Here is a 17,437-nt window from a genome sequence, read left to right as displayed (position 1 = left end):
GGTATCCAGTCCTTCAATCCTCCACATAGCTGGGAGCTGTGAGTGGAGATGGCTGCAAGGGGAGCACAGACTGGCACTCCACTCTGTGTGAAGGACACTCTGTCAGTCTCTCTCCTTTTGTCACATCCATCCCTGAATGCTGGCTTGTGGGAAGGTGAGGCTTGGAACAAAAAGAAGGCAGTGCCTAAATACATAGTCCTGTGCCTGCAGAGTCTTGTTCGGAAACTGTAATACTTCAGTGGGAACACAGTGTCCCCTGTCACATCTTTCTGCATCTGACTAAGCCCTCGTCCTTACCCTCTGAGTCCTCACCCTCCAGAGCTCTCCAGACAGAACATCACTTTTCTGTTTAGGTGTATGAAAAGCAAAATACGTTTCACGTTATTAACAATCATTTTCTGTGGTTTTCCTGTCGCTGCTCTCACCCCATTTTTGTAAAAAAAAAAAATATAGATCCATAAACGCACCCTGGTTAAAACAGTAGCAGTCAAAAAAAATGGCACTTAGTTACGATATTGCTTGACTTGCTGCAAGCTCCTGACAATGTAGCCATCAACAGTAGCTGTCAGATACACTTTGGCAGCTCTGAGGTTAGCTTGAGATTTGAGTGGAATGTTCAATACCAGCAATTGAGCAAGATATTGGGAGAAATTCCAGTGACAGGGCTTTGTTGACAGGAGCAATGCAAGCTTTGAGATCAAATAAAACATCAGCTGGGAAATTAAGATGTTATTATATTGTGTGTTAGTGATGCTTAGGATCTTAGGAATAACAACCCTCATCAGCTAAGGAATTACTAAAGTAGAATTAAAGAATGCTATTGCTTTATAAAGCCATAATGTTTTTATGGAATAAACTTCTCAAAAACTACCTTTATGGAGTTACACATAAAACAATTATGTCACTTCTCCAGGGCCCATTGCACTTAATTGTCTTTGGACTGATCTCTATGTATGTGTATACATCCTAAAGGAACCTTGACAAACGCTACAGCGACTCATGCAGGAAGTTTGTATCTAAATATCCTTCCCTCTGGTTCCTCCCATTGCCAGCACAAAGCATGGCTGAACAAGGGCCTCAGGAGAGCTGGAAAGCTCAGCTCAGCATGGATTTTGCAGAAATGGAAGGTCACAGTGCAAGAAGAATAAAGGCAGAATGGAAGTTTTACTTTGGAAGATTTTTCATACTGATGGTGGGGGAAAAATACGTTAGCAAAGACATTTTAAAAGTGCAGAACTGTGTGTGGTTATAAGATTTAGAATGAAAAATAAGGACAAGAAAGGAGGGTAACAGACTCAGAGAAGATGTAGAGAAGTGCCAAAAAGCAGCCAAAAACTAAGATAGGAAAAAGGAGTGAGTCATCATTCTGGAGCAGGATACTACACCATTTCCCCCCCACACACACATATCAGGCTGTCATACAGAATTGTGGAGCTCACACATTCTGTCAGAGAGTGAGCAAGAGAACCAGCTGGAGGCAATCCTGTGCCATGATGATTCTGGTGCAGCAGGGAGGTTGGACCAGGTGACCACACCAGTGATCCCTTCCAGCTTCACCAATTCCATGAATAATACTTTCTGTGGGAAATCTATGGTTTGAAGGGTCTCTAGGACCTAGCAAATGATTGATATCCTTCAAGAATGGATGTGGAAATCTAAGCACTGGGAAAACAACTTCGCCAAAACAAAATCCTTCTGGAAAAAATGTTATTTCGTTAAAAAACAAATTGCCATACAGTTGTAATATTTTTTCAATCTTTAAGCTTTTGTTCTTTATGCTTTGAAGCTTTTTGCATCCCTAAGATGTGTAGTAGAAGTTGGAGATGCTTGGAGCTCTGATTTTCAGTAAGCAAAAGTGACATAAAGACTTGATGGTAGACCAAGTAGATGAAGTTTCAGATATTAACTCAGAGGTGTCAGTACCTAGCACTCAGGTGGGTTGAACTGTAGGTTCAGTAGTGTTATGCACTGCTTAGCAACAACTGCAACATCAGGGTGTTAGCAACATAACTCTCATACTTTGGAATCCAAAATACAGCACTGTACCAGCTAGCAGGAAGAAAACGAACTCTGTCCCAGCCAAAACCAGTGGCTATTAGTTTTAGCTATTGGTTCAGTACTGAGGCACTAGCAGGCAAAGGTGCCATAAAGAGAATTTGCACCACCTGAATGTGCAGAGCACTGAAAAGGTTTAAAAACCCTTCTGCTGTTCCACTGGAATTTTCTTTCAGTGTGCATTTGCAGTTAGTTTCTTTGGTATTACTCCATTGCCATTCCTTTTCTAGTGGCTGCGTGGGTCACTGCTGCTGGTGCTGTCCAGGGTGGATTCTCCCTGTTTCCCCTCATTCACCGTGCCAGGAGAAGCACCCACACAGCACTGATGTCAGGGTTCTCTCTTGAGCCAAAGCACACACAGAGAGGGGATATTGGGTTTCAAAGTTTCTTCCCCCTGGAAGAATAAGGAGGGAAATTGTCCTGCCTCGTTGTGCTGTAAAGGTTTGGCTGTTCGTCTTCACTGGTGTCTAATTCCTCTTGCTGTCCTCAATCTCTATTTCATTCTCATTTTTGGTAGCAAGGGCAGAGCTTTCTGTGTTCAGAAACCAGTAGCTGCTAGGCTGCTTTTGGGGCTAAATGCTGATGGTTCATGGAGTTATAACTGAGCTGGTATGTTTGGCTTAGTGATGAGTGTCATTTGTGGCCCATGCCCTTCTGTACTGAACCACAGATGCCAAAAAAACAGAGGTGCTCTAGGGGGTGCCAGCCCCCTCCATTTTAGACAGGATGTGGTGATTTGAGGGGAAGGGAAAGAGTTTCTTTGAAAATGCCTGCTGCTTCTCTGCTTTTTCTGCCAAGAGCTGCTCATTGCTTTTCTCTACTACAACTCAGTTGCTGGGGTACTGCAGCATTCAGGGCCATGTGCAGTCCTCGGTGCCCAGGAGGACCTTGCACAAATCTTTAGATTTGTATCTCAGATCTGTAAGCTTTCACATGTGATTAGGGCAAGAGTTCATCTTGTTCGGGTCTGGCTGTTTGGCCCATAATTTCACATCCTATTACTATGATACTATTTCTTCAGTGCCCTGATGCAATTTAGTAGAAATGTCCTCAACAGTGGACTAATGTAAAATAGAAATAAAATGTTTCAGATCATTTAGGGGGCTTTTTCTCTCCACCAGCTATCAAGTTTCTCTCCTGTGGGACTTCTACTCCTTAGGGGGCTGTTTCTTAGCTTCTTATCCCTTTCACACATCAGCAAAAGTGCAGGCAGCCATCAGGCAGGAAGATTACTGCCAGAGGATCACAATCTTAGACAGCTTTACCCTTTTATCGTAAGTTTTTTTCAGTGAGCTCATTGTCTAAAATATCACCATAGATTTTTAGCTGTCAGCATTTATTACCCAGATAAATTTTTTCCCTTATATCCACACTGAAAATTAAGTTTGGGGAGGGAGGAAGAATGGCCTTCATATTTATCTTTCTCTTATACTTAGAGAGTTCAAGTTAAAACATGTATATTCAGATGGTATCAAAAATTGATAGGCTAAAAAAGAAAGGTTCATATGTAATTTTAATTCTTATTAGTATATAATAGAAATGTATTACAGGTTGGCATACTGGGTGTATTTTTGCAACAGTAGAAAGTCTTGGAGAAACTTAGAGTTGCTGTTATAAATTCTAAAACTGAATCATTCAGCAAGGAAAATTAGTGCTCACACACAGAGAACTGATGAGATTTGGGGAGTGAATTTGGTTAGTGACTGACCTTATCCATCTTGGAAATAAAAGGAAAATAGATAAAGTTTGTAATAGAATTGGTTTGTCTTACTTGTAAATTGTCAATACAAAAGAACTTGTAACAAGATTTTTTCTTGAAAGGAAAAGGTTACCTCTCATCCTTAGCTTCCTATGGGGCTGTTTCAAGCCTAAAATTTAATGAATATCTTGCAGTGAATGCACTTAGATATGGCTCTGAGAGTTTGTTAGATTTGAGTTCTGAAGGTAGCTGGCACAAATCCCAAGTTCCCTGCAGATAAACAGAAAAGATAGTTTCTTAGGATACCCAAGTTAAAATTAATTTACCTTCAGAATTAAGATCTTGCTGTTTAAAAGTGCTAATCAAATTTTCACTTTATAACAAGTAGTACTTACTAAGGATATTGGCACCTTCACTCCTGCTGTTACCATAGACAGTACAAGACCTGTGTAAGGTTATACATTTGTTTTTTTGATTTTTTGGGGGTTTTTTTGCAGGTAACTCTTCAGCATTCACCTCATTTTATTTGAGGATAATTACTTTTTGACTAAGATTTCACCTTTCACTCACCAACCTAACATGGAGAGCTCAGCCTCAGAGTTAACAGCACATACCTTTGCATCCCTTTCCACGATGAGGGATTACACCTAATGCATTGCTTCATTTCTAGTCTCATGCAAAACCAGTGCCAGTGAGCATTAATGCTGTAGAATCAAGTACCCAAAATAGGTCAGTCAGACATGTTGAACAGTCTTTCTTTCCTTTTCTGTCTTCTGTGTATGCAGGAAATGATCTCACCAGTGTTAAATGCCAATAGTCAAACAATGTAAATATCATGCAGTTGTAATATATAATGGGCTGCATCTATTTCCCTTTGCATTCATTAAAATCCTTGTGCTGTGGATGTTCCACTAGTAGAAGAAAATGATTTTGTTTGTCTTTGTTACAATCAGAATTATCAAACAGTTCTTCCCAAGAAAGAATCACTGTGAAAACTGTGAAATGTTTTATGAACTTCTGCCAGCAGAAGTCAGCTTGCTTTGTTTCCAGTCTGAGATGGGAATCTGTGCAATTAACCTTGACTCTGTCCTCTCTGTAAACGATAGCAGATAAAAAACTTCTGCTTCTGGTTTGGGGACCTAAGTGTCTTGAATCCCTTTTAACAGGGAAATTCTACCCAGACAGACAAAAGTCTTGAGGAAGAAAACTCCGTGTCTTTTAAAAAAGTAGCTGAGACTTTGAAAAAAACCATGATATTTTATGCCCTTAAAGACGTTGAAACAGAGTTGTCTGGAGTGAGTTTATCTATTTCATGTATTTGCAAAGACTTCTTTAGAGGTTGAAATGTTTATATTACATTTTTTTATGTTAATCTCTGCAATGGTAGAGGCAATGTCCTTGTGGTTACAGAGAAAACAAGGGTCTTGACTTACTCAAGGTCAAAGAAGAAATGTGTGAACTGTGCCTTGTAGCATCTCAGCCGTTTCGCTCTGCCTTAGCACAAGCCACAGCATATGGCAGAGAATCTGTGCAGTAGGTTTTTGCAAGTGCAAGAACAGAGAAAACTCTTGGGAGAGTGGAATGTCTGATGCTGAGGCAATCACAGATTTTGTGGAACATGCAGGCTTTTTTTATTCTCTTCATGAATTAAATTTAGAATGCTGTATATAGTTCAGTACTTCTCACACATAAATCTACCTATATTGAGAAACATGCTTCAACAACTCTCTTTCATCTTATGGGAATCTCTATTTTATTGAAAATCTTGATATTGTGGATGAGGTTTCCATGTAGTTCTCCTCCATTGTTGTCTGTGACACCTTGAGGCTGCTGGACACCAAAGAGAGTTTAAGAGCCAAATTATACTTTTGAGGTTCACTTCAGAAGTGAGGTTCTGGTTCTGCAGGATATTCCTATACCATCTGGAATTGAGGTGTGGCAGGGAAGGCATGGGCAGGGCATGGAGGGAAATGCAAAAAGTGTGGCAGTGAGGTCACAGCAGAGATCACAGCGCCCAATTCGCTGCCTCTGCATGGCTCAGTTTTTACATGGGGCCAAAAAAAAAAACACCCCAAAGCCCTGCCTGCATATGCTGCCTTGTAATCTATTGAGGAAAAGCTGGCTCTGTGCCCATGGAAAGCTATTGGGTTTCATGTGTACCAATGACAAGATAAAGGTTTCCCCTATTTGTTTATAGCATGTTGTTACTTGCAGTAATGCAGAGTGGGTTCTTTTAGGAGGAGGGAGTGAGGAAGGTGAGAGTTTGTGCTTTTTGGGCTGGGAGTAAAAATTTCAGCATAAAAATTAATCTGCACCTTTATTCATTTTCACGGGGGGGGTGTTTCTTCACAGAGCAAAGGTTAAGTAATGCATTTGTATGGTAAATGTTGTAATTTCTCAGTTGGCTTGGTTTGAATAGTCAGTAATTATTCTCTGTGATGCTTGTGACCATATTGAGATTTTATTCAAAAACCACTGAAATAAGCACAAGGGGGAAAGTTACTATTTTTGTTTTGTTATTGTTTTGTATAGGCCACATGCACAATGCTGTTCTTCATATTTGAAATCCCTTTCAAAGATATTTCAACTCAAAACACACAATAGAACCAGAGGATCCAGTGATTATGGCTGGTAATGATATTGTGGATTTAGGTGCTGACAAAGCCTAACATAATCTGTTTTAATTAACTATGTTTTTTTCCCTCTGTAATGTGGTTATAATCATACTCAAGAACCTTGTACCAGCATTCTTCCTTTTATAATAAATTCAAAAAGAAGAGACCAGTTTCAGCTTATGTACAATAAAAAAAAAACTACCATATCCTTTAGAAATAATCATCATGAGAAAAATGTGTCCACCCCACACTTTTTAATCCTCTAAAGACCTACATGTATGCTTCAGTGGGTCTTTCCACATCCATAAAGCAAACAGGGTACAGACTGTAAATTTTAAAGAGCAAGAGAATTAAAAAACCCAAACCCCCAGTACCTGGAATATAACATGTACTTTTTTTCATAATGTATGTGAAATTTAACTGTGCTGTGAGCAATGGGTCACCAATAATAGCAGGAAACGAGTGCGATAAGCTTAGAAAACTTTGTAGCAGGTTGGAAAATAAGAAACAATCAATAGCATAATTGAGAATGGGCTCCACGTGTAACAGGGCACACAGTGCATGGGGACATTTCTTTGGCAGTTCAGCCTTGCAACAGGCACCATGTTCTGTGTGAGTTTGTCTTGTCTTTATGTTCTGAGAAGACCTTTCTTTCCATAATTTTTATTAAACAAAGAGTCTGCATCTAAACAGTTTACTACATTACTTCTCAGCACTGTGGTCGTATTTCTCTCAGTAGAGGTTGTGTATTTTTTGTAATTTGAATGCTTGGTGAAATTCACATTCTGTAGTCTTAATCCTCCAGTGGATTATCCAGGAATATCCATGGCAAATATTTTGGTTTTTTAGCAGAAAAATTTTCTTGGCTGCTCATTAAATGAGGAATCCTCTCCCGAGAGTATTTATTTCAATAGACTGTAATTGAGGTGATGTACTTCACAAGGAATATTTGAATATATGTGAATAAAGAGAGACTTATTATTTCAGTCACACTTCAGTTTACCTTGGGAAGTTAGTTTCAGTCTGTAAATACATACGTGCACCAGCTGATATAAATCCTTGTGTGAAGGAGAAGGAATTTGTTCTTCTCTTCTCTACGCTTTGAATTTCTCCAGGTTTCTGTTCTGTGAGGGCCCAAGTGCTTTGCAGTGCTTGGCTACAGCCATCTCCAGATTCAAGCCATTTTCGATGCTCCTTGTCTGGAGAGGATCTCAGCTGTGCTACCTGTGCTTGGCACAATAGTGAGGTTAGATTAAGGCAGCCATGAGGAGACCTTCATAGTTTGCAGAGAAGGACAGGTTGCATTGCTGTTAGTAAGAAAGCGAATTTTAAATAAAATGAATGCAGAAGATTAGAGAATGGAAAAAAAAACAAACTGATTATATTTAAAGATGTTCGAGACAAAAAATGGTGGAATCCAATATATAAATAAATATTTAGAGGATGTAAAAAATGAACAAAAGTGTCTAGAGAAATGGAGTACGGGTAATCATTAAGTACTTTTTCAAATACGCACTGTACAAAGTAAACAAAAAGGAAAGAAAATATTGATCAACATGTGTTGAAAGCTGGTGACAGGGATTAATCTGACTGCACAAAAGTCTCAAATCTTCACATAGTTGTTTTAGCAAGATAATATTGTCTGGTCTCTGAATTGCTTTTATCTTGGTAAGGCTTATTCGAAAGCATCTTTAACAAGCAGTGATCGCTATTCAGGACTGACAAAAGAGCATAGCTGTATTAAACTCCCAATTTCTCAAAAAGAACTAGCAAGAGAACAAAATAAAGTATTTAATGAGGACTTCTGTTGAAAGAAAATCAAAATTCAGCCTAGTGCACACATTACTTAAATCAGTTTATTTTCATAAACAGATTTTTTAATTGGTATTTATATGGAATGTTTGAGTGAAACTGCAGTTCATAACTATGTATGGTTTAGTTGGGGCTTAGGCAGTAGCTGTTGACATCATTATTCAGGCAGAACAGGTTAACAATTGCTGAAATGAAGAATTTTTTAAAGAGTTTCAGTGTGATTATATCAATGTAAGAATTCAAATTTGTTAGATGTGTGTATTACTGTGGAAATGGAAGCTGGGTAACTGTGCACAATTGCTTTTAACAGCAAACAAATAAATAAAACAAAAGACATTAGACCCCAAACATTTAGTTCAGTGCCAGTAAGGATTTACTGTTTAGATCCAGATTTTGTACCTCCCAGTGAGGAATAGGCCCAAAGCTGTACTGGAATCCCATTTAGTGCAATGCAAACAGAATTTCCTTTTGAATTACAATTTCTCCAGTCATATTTTAGACAGTGAAAAATCTATTTGCTTGTTTTTATTTTTAAGATAGTGTTTTAGAAGAACAATTTTTAGAATTTCAAATTTAAATGATGGGGAATGTCAGCAGAAGCAGAGGATGTTTTGTATCTTAGATCACTGTGGTTTTGTTTGGGAGAGAAAGCCTATAAGTAATTTAAAAAATCAAGATTTGATACTGTAATTTTCTTTTTAATAGCTTACAAAATAATAACTGGGTCTTACAAGAGACAGATGCTTGTGTTTAAGATTCCAAATGTTTAGTAACAACACTATGATATTCATTCTTGAAAAATTATTAATTAGTACTGATTAGGGTACTGCACATAGTCTTTAGTGATTTGCCTAGAATTACTTTGGTGTTTTCATACAATATTTGTTATGAACCTGAGAGTTACAAACTTGGAGCTACTGCCACCTACTTGACATGTGTGCCTGGTGTTCACATCGATGGGGGTGCCTGCACTGAGGAGCTCCAACCTAGGAAGGAAATGTGGGTTTGTCAGCACACAGGGCTTGTACTGTGCTCTGATAATCCCACGTGTTGGCTTTCCACCTGGAATTTGTGGATGAAAATACTGGTTTGTACATTGCATGTTTGGAGAAACTGATCTTTAAAAACAGCAATCTGTTTGGCATGTTCACAGTTTGAACTAGGAAGGTGGTTGGAAGAATAAACATAAAATATGAGGCTTAAGGAGCTGTTGAATTGAATGTGTGAATCTCCAGTTGCTTATCAGCTTCTGTCTGCTGTCATGAATGAGGGTCTTCTCTTATTTCCTTAGCTTTTTTCTTTTTTCTTTTTTTTTTTTTTTTACTTTCATTCTGTTTCTGGTTTAAGGTTATTTAGAATATTATAAGATTTATAAAGAAAAAAACTGTTTTTTTTAAAAAATCAACAGCTATCACATCAATATCTGGTGCTTCATATCAAAATAGTCATTGGGTTCCATACAAGTTCATTGAGTTGATTTTTTACTCTGGCATGTTTTGCATAAGCTTCAGGACATGGGAGTAGGGCATTGTAATCACCACTCAAATAAAAAAAAACCACTTATATTTTTGGGGTAGCTAAAGGAGAACTCTGACTCTTGTGGGACATCAGAAGAGCTCTGATTGTTCTTTCCTTAAGCCAGAAAAACTCCATGGTGGTAGGGCTCTTTATCCTATTGATGGTAAAATCTCTGTTAAGAAAAGCTGAAATACAGCATGTCGGACAGAGAAAAGATGAAACTGTCCTGATTGTCATTATTACATATCTCTCAGAGTGTTCTGGGGCCATTTTCTAAAACTTCTGAGGAGGCCACAGCTGCATGAGCCTTACTAGAGGAGGGGTTCAGAGAAGCACCCGTTCTGTGGAGGAATTATCCAGCCCAGACCCCCAAGGATCTGTCCATTATTAGTGGAACCACGAGGTGCTGCTGCAGCTCCCCTTTGGCAGGTGCTGTGTTGTGTGCTTCCCTAACGGTGCCCTTTGCTGTCCACAGAGAGCGAGGAGGTGTACCAGCGCCAGGTGCTGTCCATCGCCTGCATCGTCTTCGGCATCGTCGTGGTGGGCATGCTGTGTGCAGCCTTCTACTTCAAAACAAAGTAAGAGCCTTCCTCTGCCGTGTCTGGGGTTTAGCTGCTGTCCTTCTTACAGCCTGAGAGTTCTCCAGCTTCTCCCTTCCTTTTGAAGTTGCTGTTATCTCTGGTCTGGCTACAGCAGTTCCCCATGGCTGCACTAAGTCCTTCCCAAAACACAAACAGGAGCAATATGTGTTCTTTCTATTTTCTGATATCACAGAAGAATAAAATGTGCCACATCCACTTCTTTTTTTTTTTTTTTTTTACGGTCAGAATTTTGTGTCATTTACCATCACTGCAATAATGACTTTGCTCTTCTGAAAATGATAGTTTAAACATACCATCTGCTTTTTGCACTTCATTTCATGTCCCTGAATGTCCATTTCTGTATGCTGAGAGCAAAAGTAAAGTTAGAAATGTAGAAACAAGTCCTCTGCAGATCTCTGTAACCTGTAGTTAGGTTCATCAACAGCAGCCTGTTGATGAAGATGCATATGAGTGTCTGTAAACAGAAGCACTGTGACATATTCAAATAGTGAAATCATCTGGACTAAACTAGTTTCAAGTGAAATACTGTCCACTCTATTCTTTTATCTTCCCAACTGAATATTATTTTGTAATATTTATTGTTATGTGTGCAATCTGAGTTGCAAAAACCTCATAGCAGTTACATGACATGCTTGTCAGTGCCCCTGTATGAATAAATATGTTCTGTATGGTGGTCATCCTTCACTCCTGTTCCAGCTGGAGTTAATGAGAAAACACAAATCAATACAAAAAAGTACCTGCTTGAGGCTAGCCAGGGTGGCTGAGCATCAAAAATGTGAAGGTTGGCACTATTTAAAAGTATGGATGTTTATCTGAATCCCCCTTTCTAGAATTTATTTTAATGTCTAGAAAATCTAATGAGCATTGGGTTTTATAGAAAAAAATTTAAATTGACTTTTCTATCCGGAGGGACAAAAAAAACTCACCAGGTCTTTTTTACCCCCTTTTCTTCCCCTCAAACTTCAGGGGTAGGCCATGAGTGAAGACTTGAGTCAGTTCAAGTTTTTTTCTAAATTATTCTGATATCTTGAGGGATTTTGTTTAACTGTTGTGTGGACATGCAGAGTGACAGTGATGCTAGCTGGGAAGGACAGACTGGCAGGACAGTGCCTGCCTGCAAACCCCTTTGTTGCAGTGTAAATGTGAGCAGAGACAGCCGCTTTGGCCCTGCCATTAGGAATGTCATCATGCATTTCAGATCTGCAGATCTTAGAAGAACGAGTGAGTGAGAATCTCCCTGGAAAGGCTTGAGGGTTTTGCTGATGAGGAAAGTTTCAGAAAGGCAGGATGGGATTGTCAGTAGGAGGAACATGCAGTCAGTGACTGAGCAGACTGAGAATAAGCCCCTCTGTTACTCACAGTGCCCCTCCTGGTCCTGCACTGCTGTAGGGAGTGGTGAGAGCTGGGTTGGAATAGCCTGCAAAACACCCTGGCTTTGATGAGATGGTGAGGAGAGCTAAGCCTGAAAATAATGAGTGGAAATAATGCTTGAAAGAGGAGCTTACAGGACAATAGTGCATCATAACTTTTGGAGGCTGTGTGGGGCTGTTGGATCTGGGGCTTTGTCTGCATTACAAATAGGAGAGTTACTGAGAAGAGCTGAAGTGGGCTGGTGCCAGACTCTGGGAACTGAAGTTTAGAGAGTTATGAGAAAATGAGCACCTCTGGTTCGGTCAGGAGGCCTCAGACAGTGTACAAGGGAGACTGATCAGTCCCTACCACCCTGGCTGTGGCTCCATCTGGTGCTGTCCAAAGAGGAAATAGAAGTGTCTAGACTGGGTCTCATGGAGCCCAGGTAAAATTGTAAATGTAACATTGGCCAGTGTCTTCAGGATGCAAAACCCAACAAATTCGAAGTGCCTCAACACTTAGCATATGTTAGCTTTGAGTCAGCAGGTTTTTGGGAGCTTCTTTTTCAGGCATATGGACCCTGACTGTGCTTAAGAATTATCAAAGCATTCCTCCTGCATGGGGGTAATCATGGGGTTTCATTTGACGTACAAAAAATTTAGAATATTGGTAACAGATATAGAAACTCTTGAATAGTGCATCCATTGAGAGGAAAGTTTCCATGAAGATCCTGACTTACTTAGTCCAACAATTCTATAATACCAGCTGCTAGAAATAGGCACTGCCCTGTATGCCATTGAATTAAAAGTCCTTTTTTAAAATAGATTCAATCTGAGAAAGTTTAGGACTATAATTAAACTCTGTGCCCTTCCAATTATTCCTTTTAGGTTAATCAGGAAAGTGCTGGAAGTGTTAGCAACAGATGAAGAGTACAGTAATGGGCTGCCCTTTACAGTTTAGACTTTTACAAATGACTAGTGACTTTATTTCTTGCTGAAGTAAGAACACTTCATTGCCAAATAACTCTAAAGTAGAACACATAAGGCCCATTTGTTTTGAAAACAAAACTTATAAAATAAATTTATTAATCAGCAAGTAACTTTGAATTATTAATAGTTTCTAGTTTTATAGCTGTGCATCCTATAGTTTGGCCAAATGAATATGCATAAACCTGATATTAATGTTAGGTTGCATGATCATAAAAGGAAATTAATGATTGGATTGTTTTTCTCAGCAAATTACCTTCGGGAATTTCAATTGTAATGTTAAAGACTGCAGTAGTGAGGCTGAATTTTTGCAGTTTATTTACATGTGTTTATAAGTATAGAAACAACTCTATTTATTTTTATAAATAACTCCAAAACTTGTTTTGTTATTTTCCTGATTAAATTATCATTTTGTATGTATATGAGAGGTTCCCAAAATCTGATGCTGTGATCATGTTTCACTATGATTAAAGTTATAAAGTCATGAGACTTAAATAAAGTATGCAAAGAATTCCTGAAGATTCCATAACCATTCTGGAGACCAAGCAAGAGGCTGGTTTTCCAGTAGGACATAGGAATAGATGTGTTAATTTCCTCACTGTTTGTAATTTAGCTGGTCAGAAAACAGTTGCTCATAAAAACGCTAAAGTTGCTTCTATGAATCCCCTGGAATTTTATGAGAAGCTGAAGAGCTCATTTAGACATTTTACAAATGAAATTGTTCAGTTTCACAGGATGCAAAAATTAGTGGATATTAAAAACGTTTTTAAAAGAGATGTTTCAGATTCAACTGACTAATTTAATTTGACACTATATTCGTTCAGATTATATATCTATTCAGATTATTCCAATATTAATTCTACCAGTTTTGGCTAAAGAAAATCTTGAAGGTTTTTGTGAAATTATTTTGAGAAATTATTTCCTCACCTACCTCTATTCATAGATTTTACTAATTATGAGCTCCTGGCAATACTCAAAACATGCCACTCATGTTTGTAACATGCTTAAAATATAAATTCATTCTTTTCCATATGCTTCAAAATAGGATGCAAGTAGAAAGCCTAAGAGGTGCTTAGAGCCCTGGATTTGTTGTGGCTTATGACCTGTACTCAGGAAACAAGCTGTAACAAATACTTATAATCAAGTACTTACAGTATATTGAATTTAAGCAAATGATTGCATTGTGTCATACTGAACCAAAACTAAGGGACTTAAGAAATATTAAAACTATGTTATTAAGATTGAATATTGGAACTGTGATGCTTCTCACCACTTATTCTCATTTTGAGGGAACTTGTCCTCTCTCACAGGCCCCTCCATTGAACACATAAGTAAGTCCTTTTCCTCTGCTTTCTTATACCTTGCAGCAGTAGACAGGGATTCCACTGCAAATAAGAAATTAAAATTAATTTTATACTTCATTCAGTGTCAAATTCACGGTCTGACACACGATCCTATCAAGCTTAATGATGTCATAAAGCTTTCCAAAATCAAATAACCAGAAATGTTTCAAAATGCTGCTGAAGCTGCTTTGCTAAAATTTAAATTTCAGTATAGAAAGGCTGTATTTTCTTTGTCTCTTATAAATACTTGTCAGAAATCACTTCTTTTGGAAATTTGGCTCAGCACCAGTTGCTGTCCAAAGCCTGCTGGTGGTATAATGAAATGCTGCTACTGGTGAGTCCTTGACATTACTGGGCTGTTTCCAAGGCCATTGTAGGTTCACTGCTGGAGATGCATCTTCTGGGGAGAGAAAGAAAGCAGGGAAGGAAAGAATTAAAATGGTATTGTGAAGTTTTTCCTCATCATTGTTTAAAGCTGATAGTCCCAGACAATGTAGCTTATCACAAAAAAAAAAGGAAACTGATAAAAGAGCTTAAATGTATTTTGCTAACAGTTTTTTTTTCCCAGCTGAGATAACTTTTTTGCAGAAGATAAAAGTAATATTTAAAGTTTGCTGTCTCATATCCTCTGTCATGTACAGAACTTAAAAACTGTTTGTCACTTCCACTCAATATAGTGTGGCAGAAACAGAAAGTCTTTGTTAACAGTATAGTTATCTCCTGAATAATGCAAGGGATTTATCCAGTGGTATTCCTAGCTCTGACAGGGTGGATTATAGTATAATAACTCAAAAACATGGCCTCAGAGGCCATGTTTTTTCCAGGTTTAAGTATATAAGCAGAAGCTGTTCAATACAAGATGTGTTATAGGTCAAGTCTAATCAGCCAGCAGAAATCTTTGATTCTTCACCAATTTTTTATAGCCAGCAGGGGCCAATGCCTGTTTTATTTGCCAAAACGTTTCTTCCAAATCAGAGGAAAAGATGCCTTTTTTTTTTCAGACTGACTTGTAAGCAATTGTTAAATGTGGAATAGATGATCTTACAAAACTCTGCACTAGCACAACGAGCATACTATTATAGTAATCTGAGAATAGAAGGTATTTTAAACACAAGAGAAGGGATTTTTTTTTCCCCTTTGTTTAGCCTTGCCAGGGAACAACGGCTGCATTGGAATATGAGACATCAGTGAATTAGCTCAGCTGGCTCATCTAGCACGGTGAAGTTTTGAACAAAGGGAGCTGTGGCTATAAAAGTATCATGGCTATAGCAGAAGACCAAGCAAGCTCTTTCTTACTGGGATTTTATTTCTCTCTGCAGGAAACAAACCAAGCAGATTCACGAACAGCTGAAAGAAACGCAGAATAGGAAAACCTACAGCCTAAATGCTTCCAGCATGATGGCAAAGTCGGAGTGTATGGCACAGAGCCAAGTCCAGCTGCAAAATGTAAGTAATCCTGCCAGCTACAGCACTTAATAGCCTGGCTGAGTTCCTGGTGCTGATGGCAGCACATCGTCATGCTGCTATTAACATCTGAGCAATGGGAACCACAATTCTCACCTCCTTCATAAATAATGTTTTCTATCAGGCCTCTTAATGGAAAGCAGGGATTTTTTTCTAAAGTTATTTCAATGGATCCTGGTACATTTTGTTCATGTGGTAGACTTTGCTGAGCCCCCCAGCTCTGCATTCAGCAGTGGAAATTGCTGTTATATTTCCCAGCAATACCCGAGGTCATACATGTCTATGTGTGTAGTGAGGGTCCTTGAACTTAAGTGATGCCACGCCTTCCAACAATTTATGAACCTGCAGGAAAAAACACAGAGATTTGTCACAGTTAATTCAGAGTAAATTCAAAATCCAGAACTAAATTTACACATGTAAACAAATGCCCAAGGGAAGACCGTGCAGATGGTCTCATTTTTCTGGGTCTTTATTTAAAGGTACTTTAGTTTACAGAAAGAAATTAGTCTGTTCAAACTAAATTTGAAATATATTTAATAATTTTCTGAATGTAATTATATGAAAGTCATTACAATTTCACAATCATGAAATATGCAAAGAGTGTTTGAAATAAGGAACTTGAAAACAACCAATTTATTTAGCCTGGTGTTTTTTTAGGAAGATATTTTCCAGTACATGTCATTCTCTTTCCCCTGCTCACACACAATCAGCGCTGTCTTACTTTGAACAAAGCCTTTGGAAGAAGGATCCTGGTAAGCAATATATTAAGAAAATATAAAAGATGTATTAAAACCTTTCTAAATTATTAACTATTTTTTAAAAAAAAGTAAAAAGTACCCTAGTGTTGCTTAAAGGAATGACTACCTTATTTGCCAGATTCTGTCAAAATAGTGGGAGTTTAGCAAAAGTGAGCACTCATGCCCACTTAACCAAAGACTTCTAAACTCCTAGTTCACATCCAATTAATTTAGAGATAAATGTAATCCCTTTTAACCAATTTAGAGTAAGCAGAGCCTCCCTGATAAGACACTGAGGCTATGAGAGGATTGCTTGTATTCACTAAAAGTTCTGTACTCACTATTGCGGTGTCCCTATGCTCATGATATGCTTTGTAATTCAGGAAAAAGATACTCTTTCAAGAGGGAAGATAGCTCCACTAAATTGACATAATCACAATTTGGGGAACCTTGTGCAATTTTTTCTCTCACTTTCAGTTCATTCAGCCTTATGTTATTTCTAGCCCCTAAAAAAAAAAGAGCTGTTGGGAGTATTGTTGGTTGTAATGATGACAACAAAAGGTAAAGTCACGATCCTTTTGTTCTATCCTATGAAATAAGCCTTGGTTAGCACTAAGAATATGCTCTTTGGCATTTTCTCACTGTAATTCAGTGCAATATTTTGTCATTTTCTTTTGCCATAACCATAGCCATAATGGCTGAAATAGCAGTTCATACGTTCTGGATATAGAGATTGAACACCATCATTATATTTACTATTTTAATCAAATTTGATTTTCACTTTTTATTTCTGTTCAGCCTGACATTATGAGTCCAGGTAATTAACACACCATTTTCTTGTCCCTGTGGCTGTTTGCAAGCAACTGTTTTCTCCTTGCCATAATGCATTCTCCCTTTGGGAAGATAGGAAGCAGGAAAAACAGAATGACCTTGTGCAGGATGCAGTGTAACAGTGTAATAACAGTTTCTATTGTTAGGAAGATTTTAGTGCAGGAATGCATGCAGGCAGCTCATGAAATATTTACAAAACTTGCCAGATTGGAGTGGGGGAAAGGGCAGGGGTTTGGTGAGGCAGCAGAGAAGGGACTTTGGAAAGGTGTTTTGTAGGGATGGCTGAGTGGCTGCCCCTCAGAGACCAGAGATCTGCCTCGGGTGTATCTGCTGGGTGGAAAGGGCATCAGGCAGCCTGGATGTGATTCCCATCTGCAGCTGCCCCACTGCATGGGCCTGGGGAGAAATCCTAGTTCTCTTCATTT

General features: G+C 38.5%; 1 protein-coding gene across 1 annotated transcript in view; it reads left to right on the top strand.

Moving 5' to 3' along the window:
- Positions 1 to 17,437, top strand: part of NRG3 (neuregulin 3) — a 352,731-nt gene that overhangs the window by 307,761 nt on the left and 27,533 nt on the right. The window contains exons 5-6 of the mRNA XM_038141232.1: positions 10,175 to 10,277; positions 15,300 to 15,426. Coding sequence (XP_037997160.1) covers positions 10,175 to 10,277; positions 15,300 to 15,426 — 230 coding nt within the window. The remainder of the gene's footprint in view (positions 1 to 10,174; positions 10,278 to 15,299; positions 15,427 to 17,437) is intronic.

This window comes from Motacilla alba, chromosome 6 (genome assembly GCF_015832195.1).
Source record: "Motacilla alba alba isolate MOTALB_02 chromosome 6, Motacilla_alba_V1.0_pri, whole genome shotgun sequence".
In the NCBI taxonomy this organism is placed as follows: domain Eukaryota; kingdom Metazoa; phylum Chordata; class Aves; order Passeriformes; family Motacillidae; genus Motacilla; species Motacilla alba.
The sequence above is the reverse complement of the archived record's forward strand: the minus strand, read 5'-3'. Positions and strand labels throughout refer to the sequence as shown.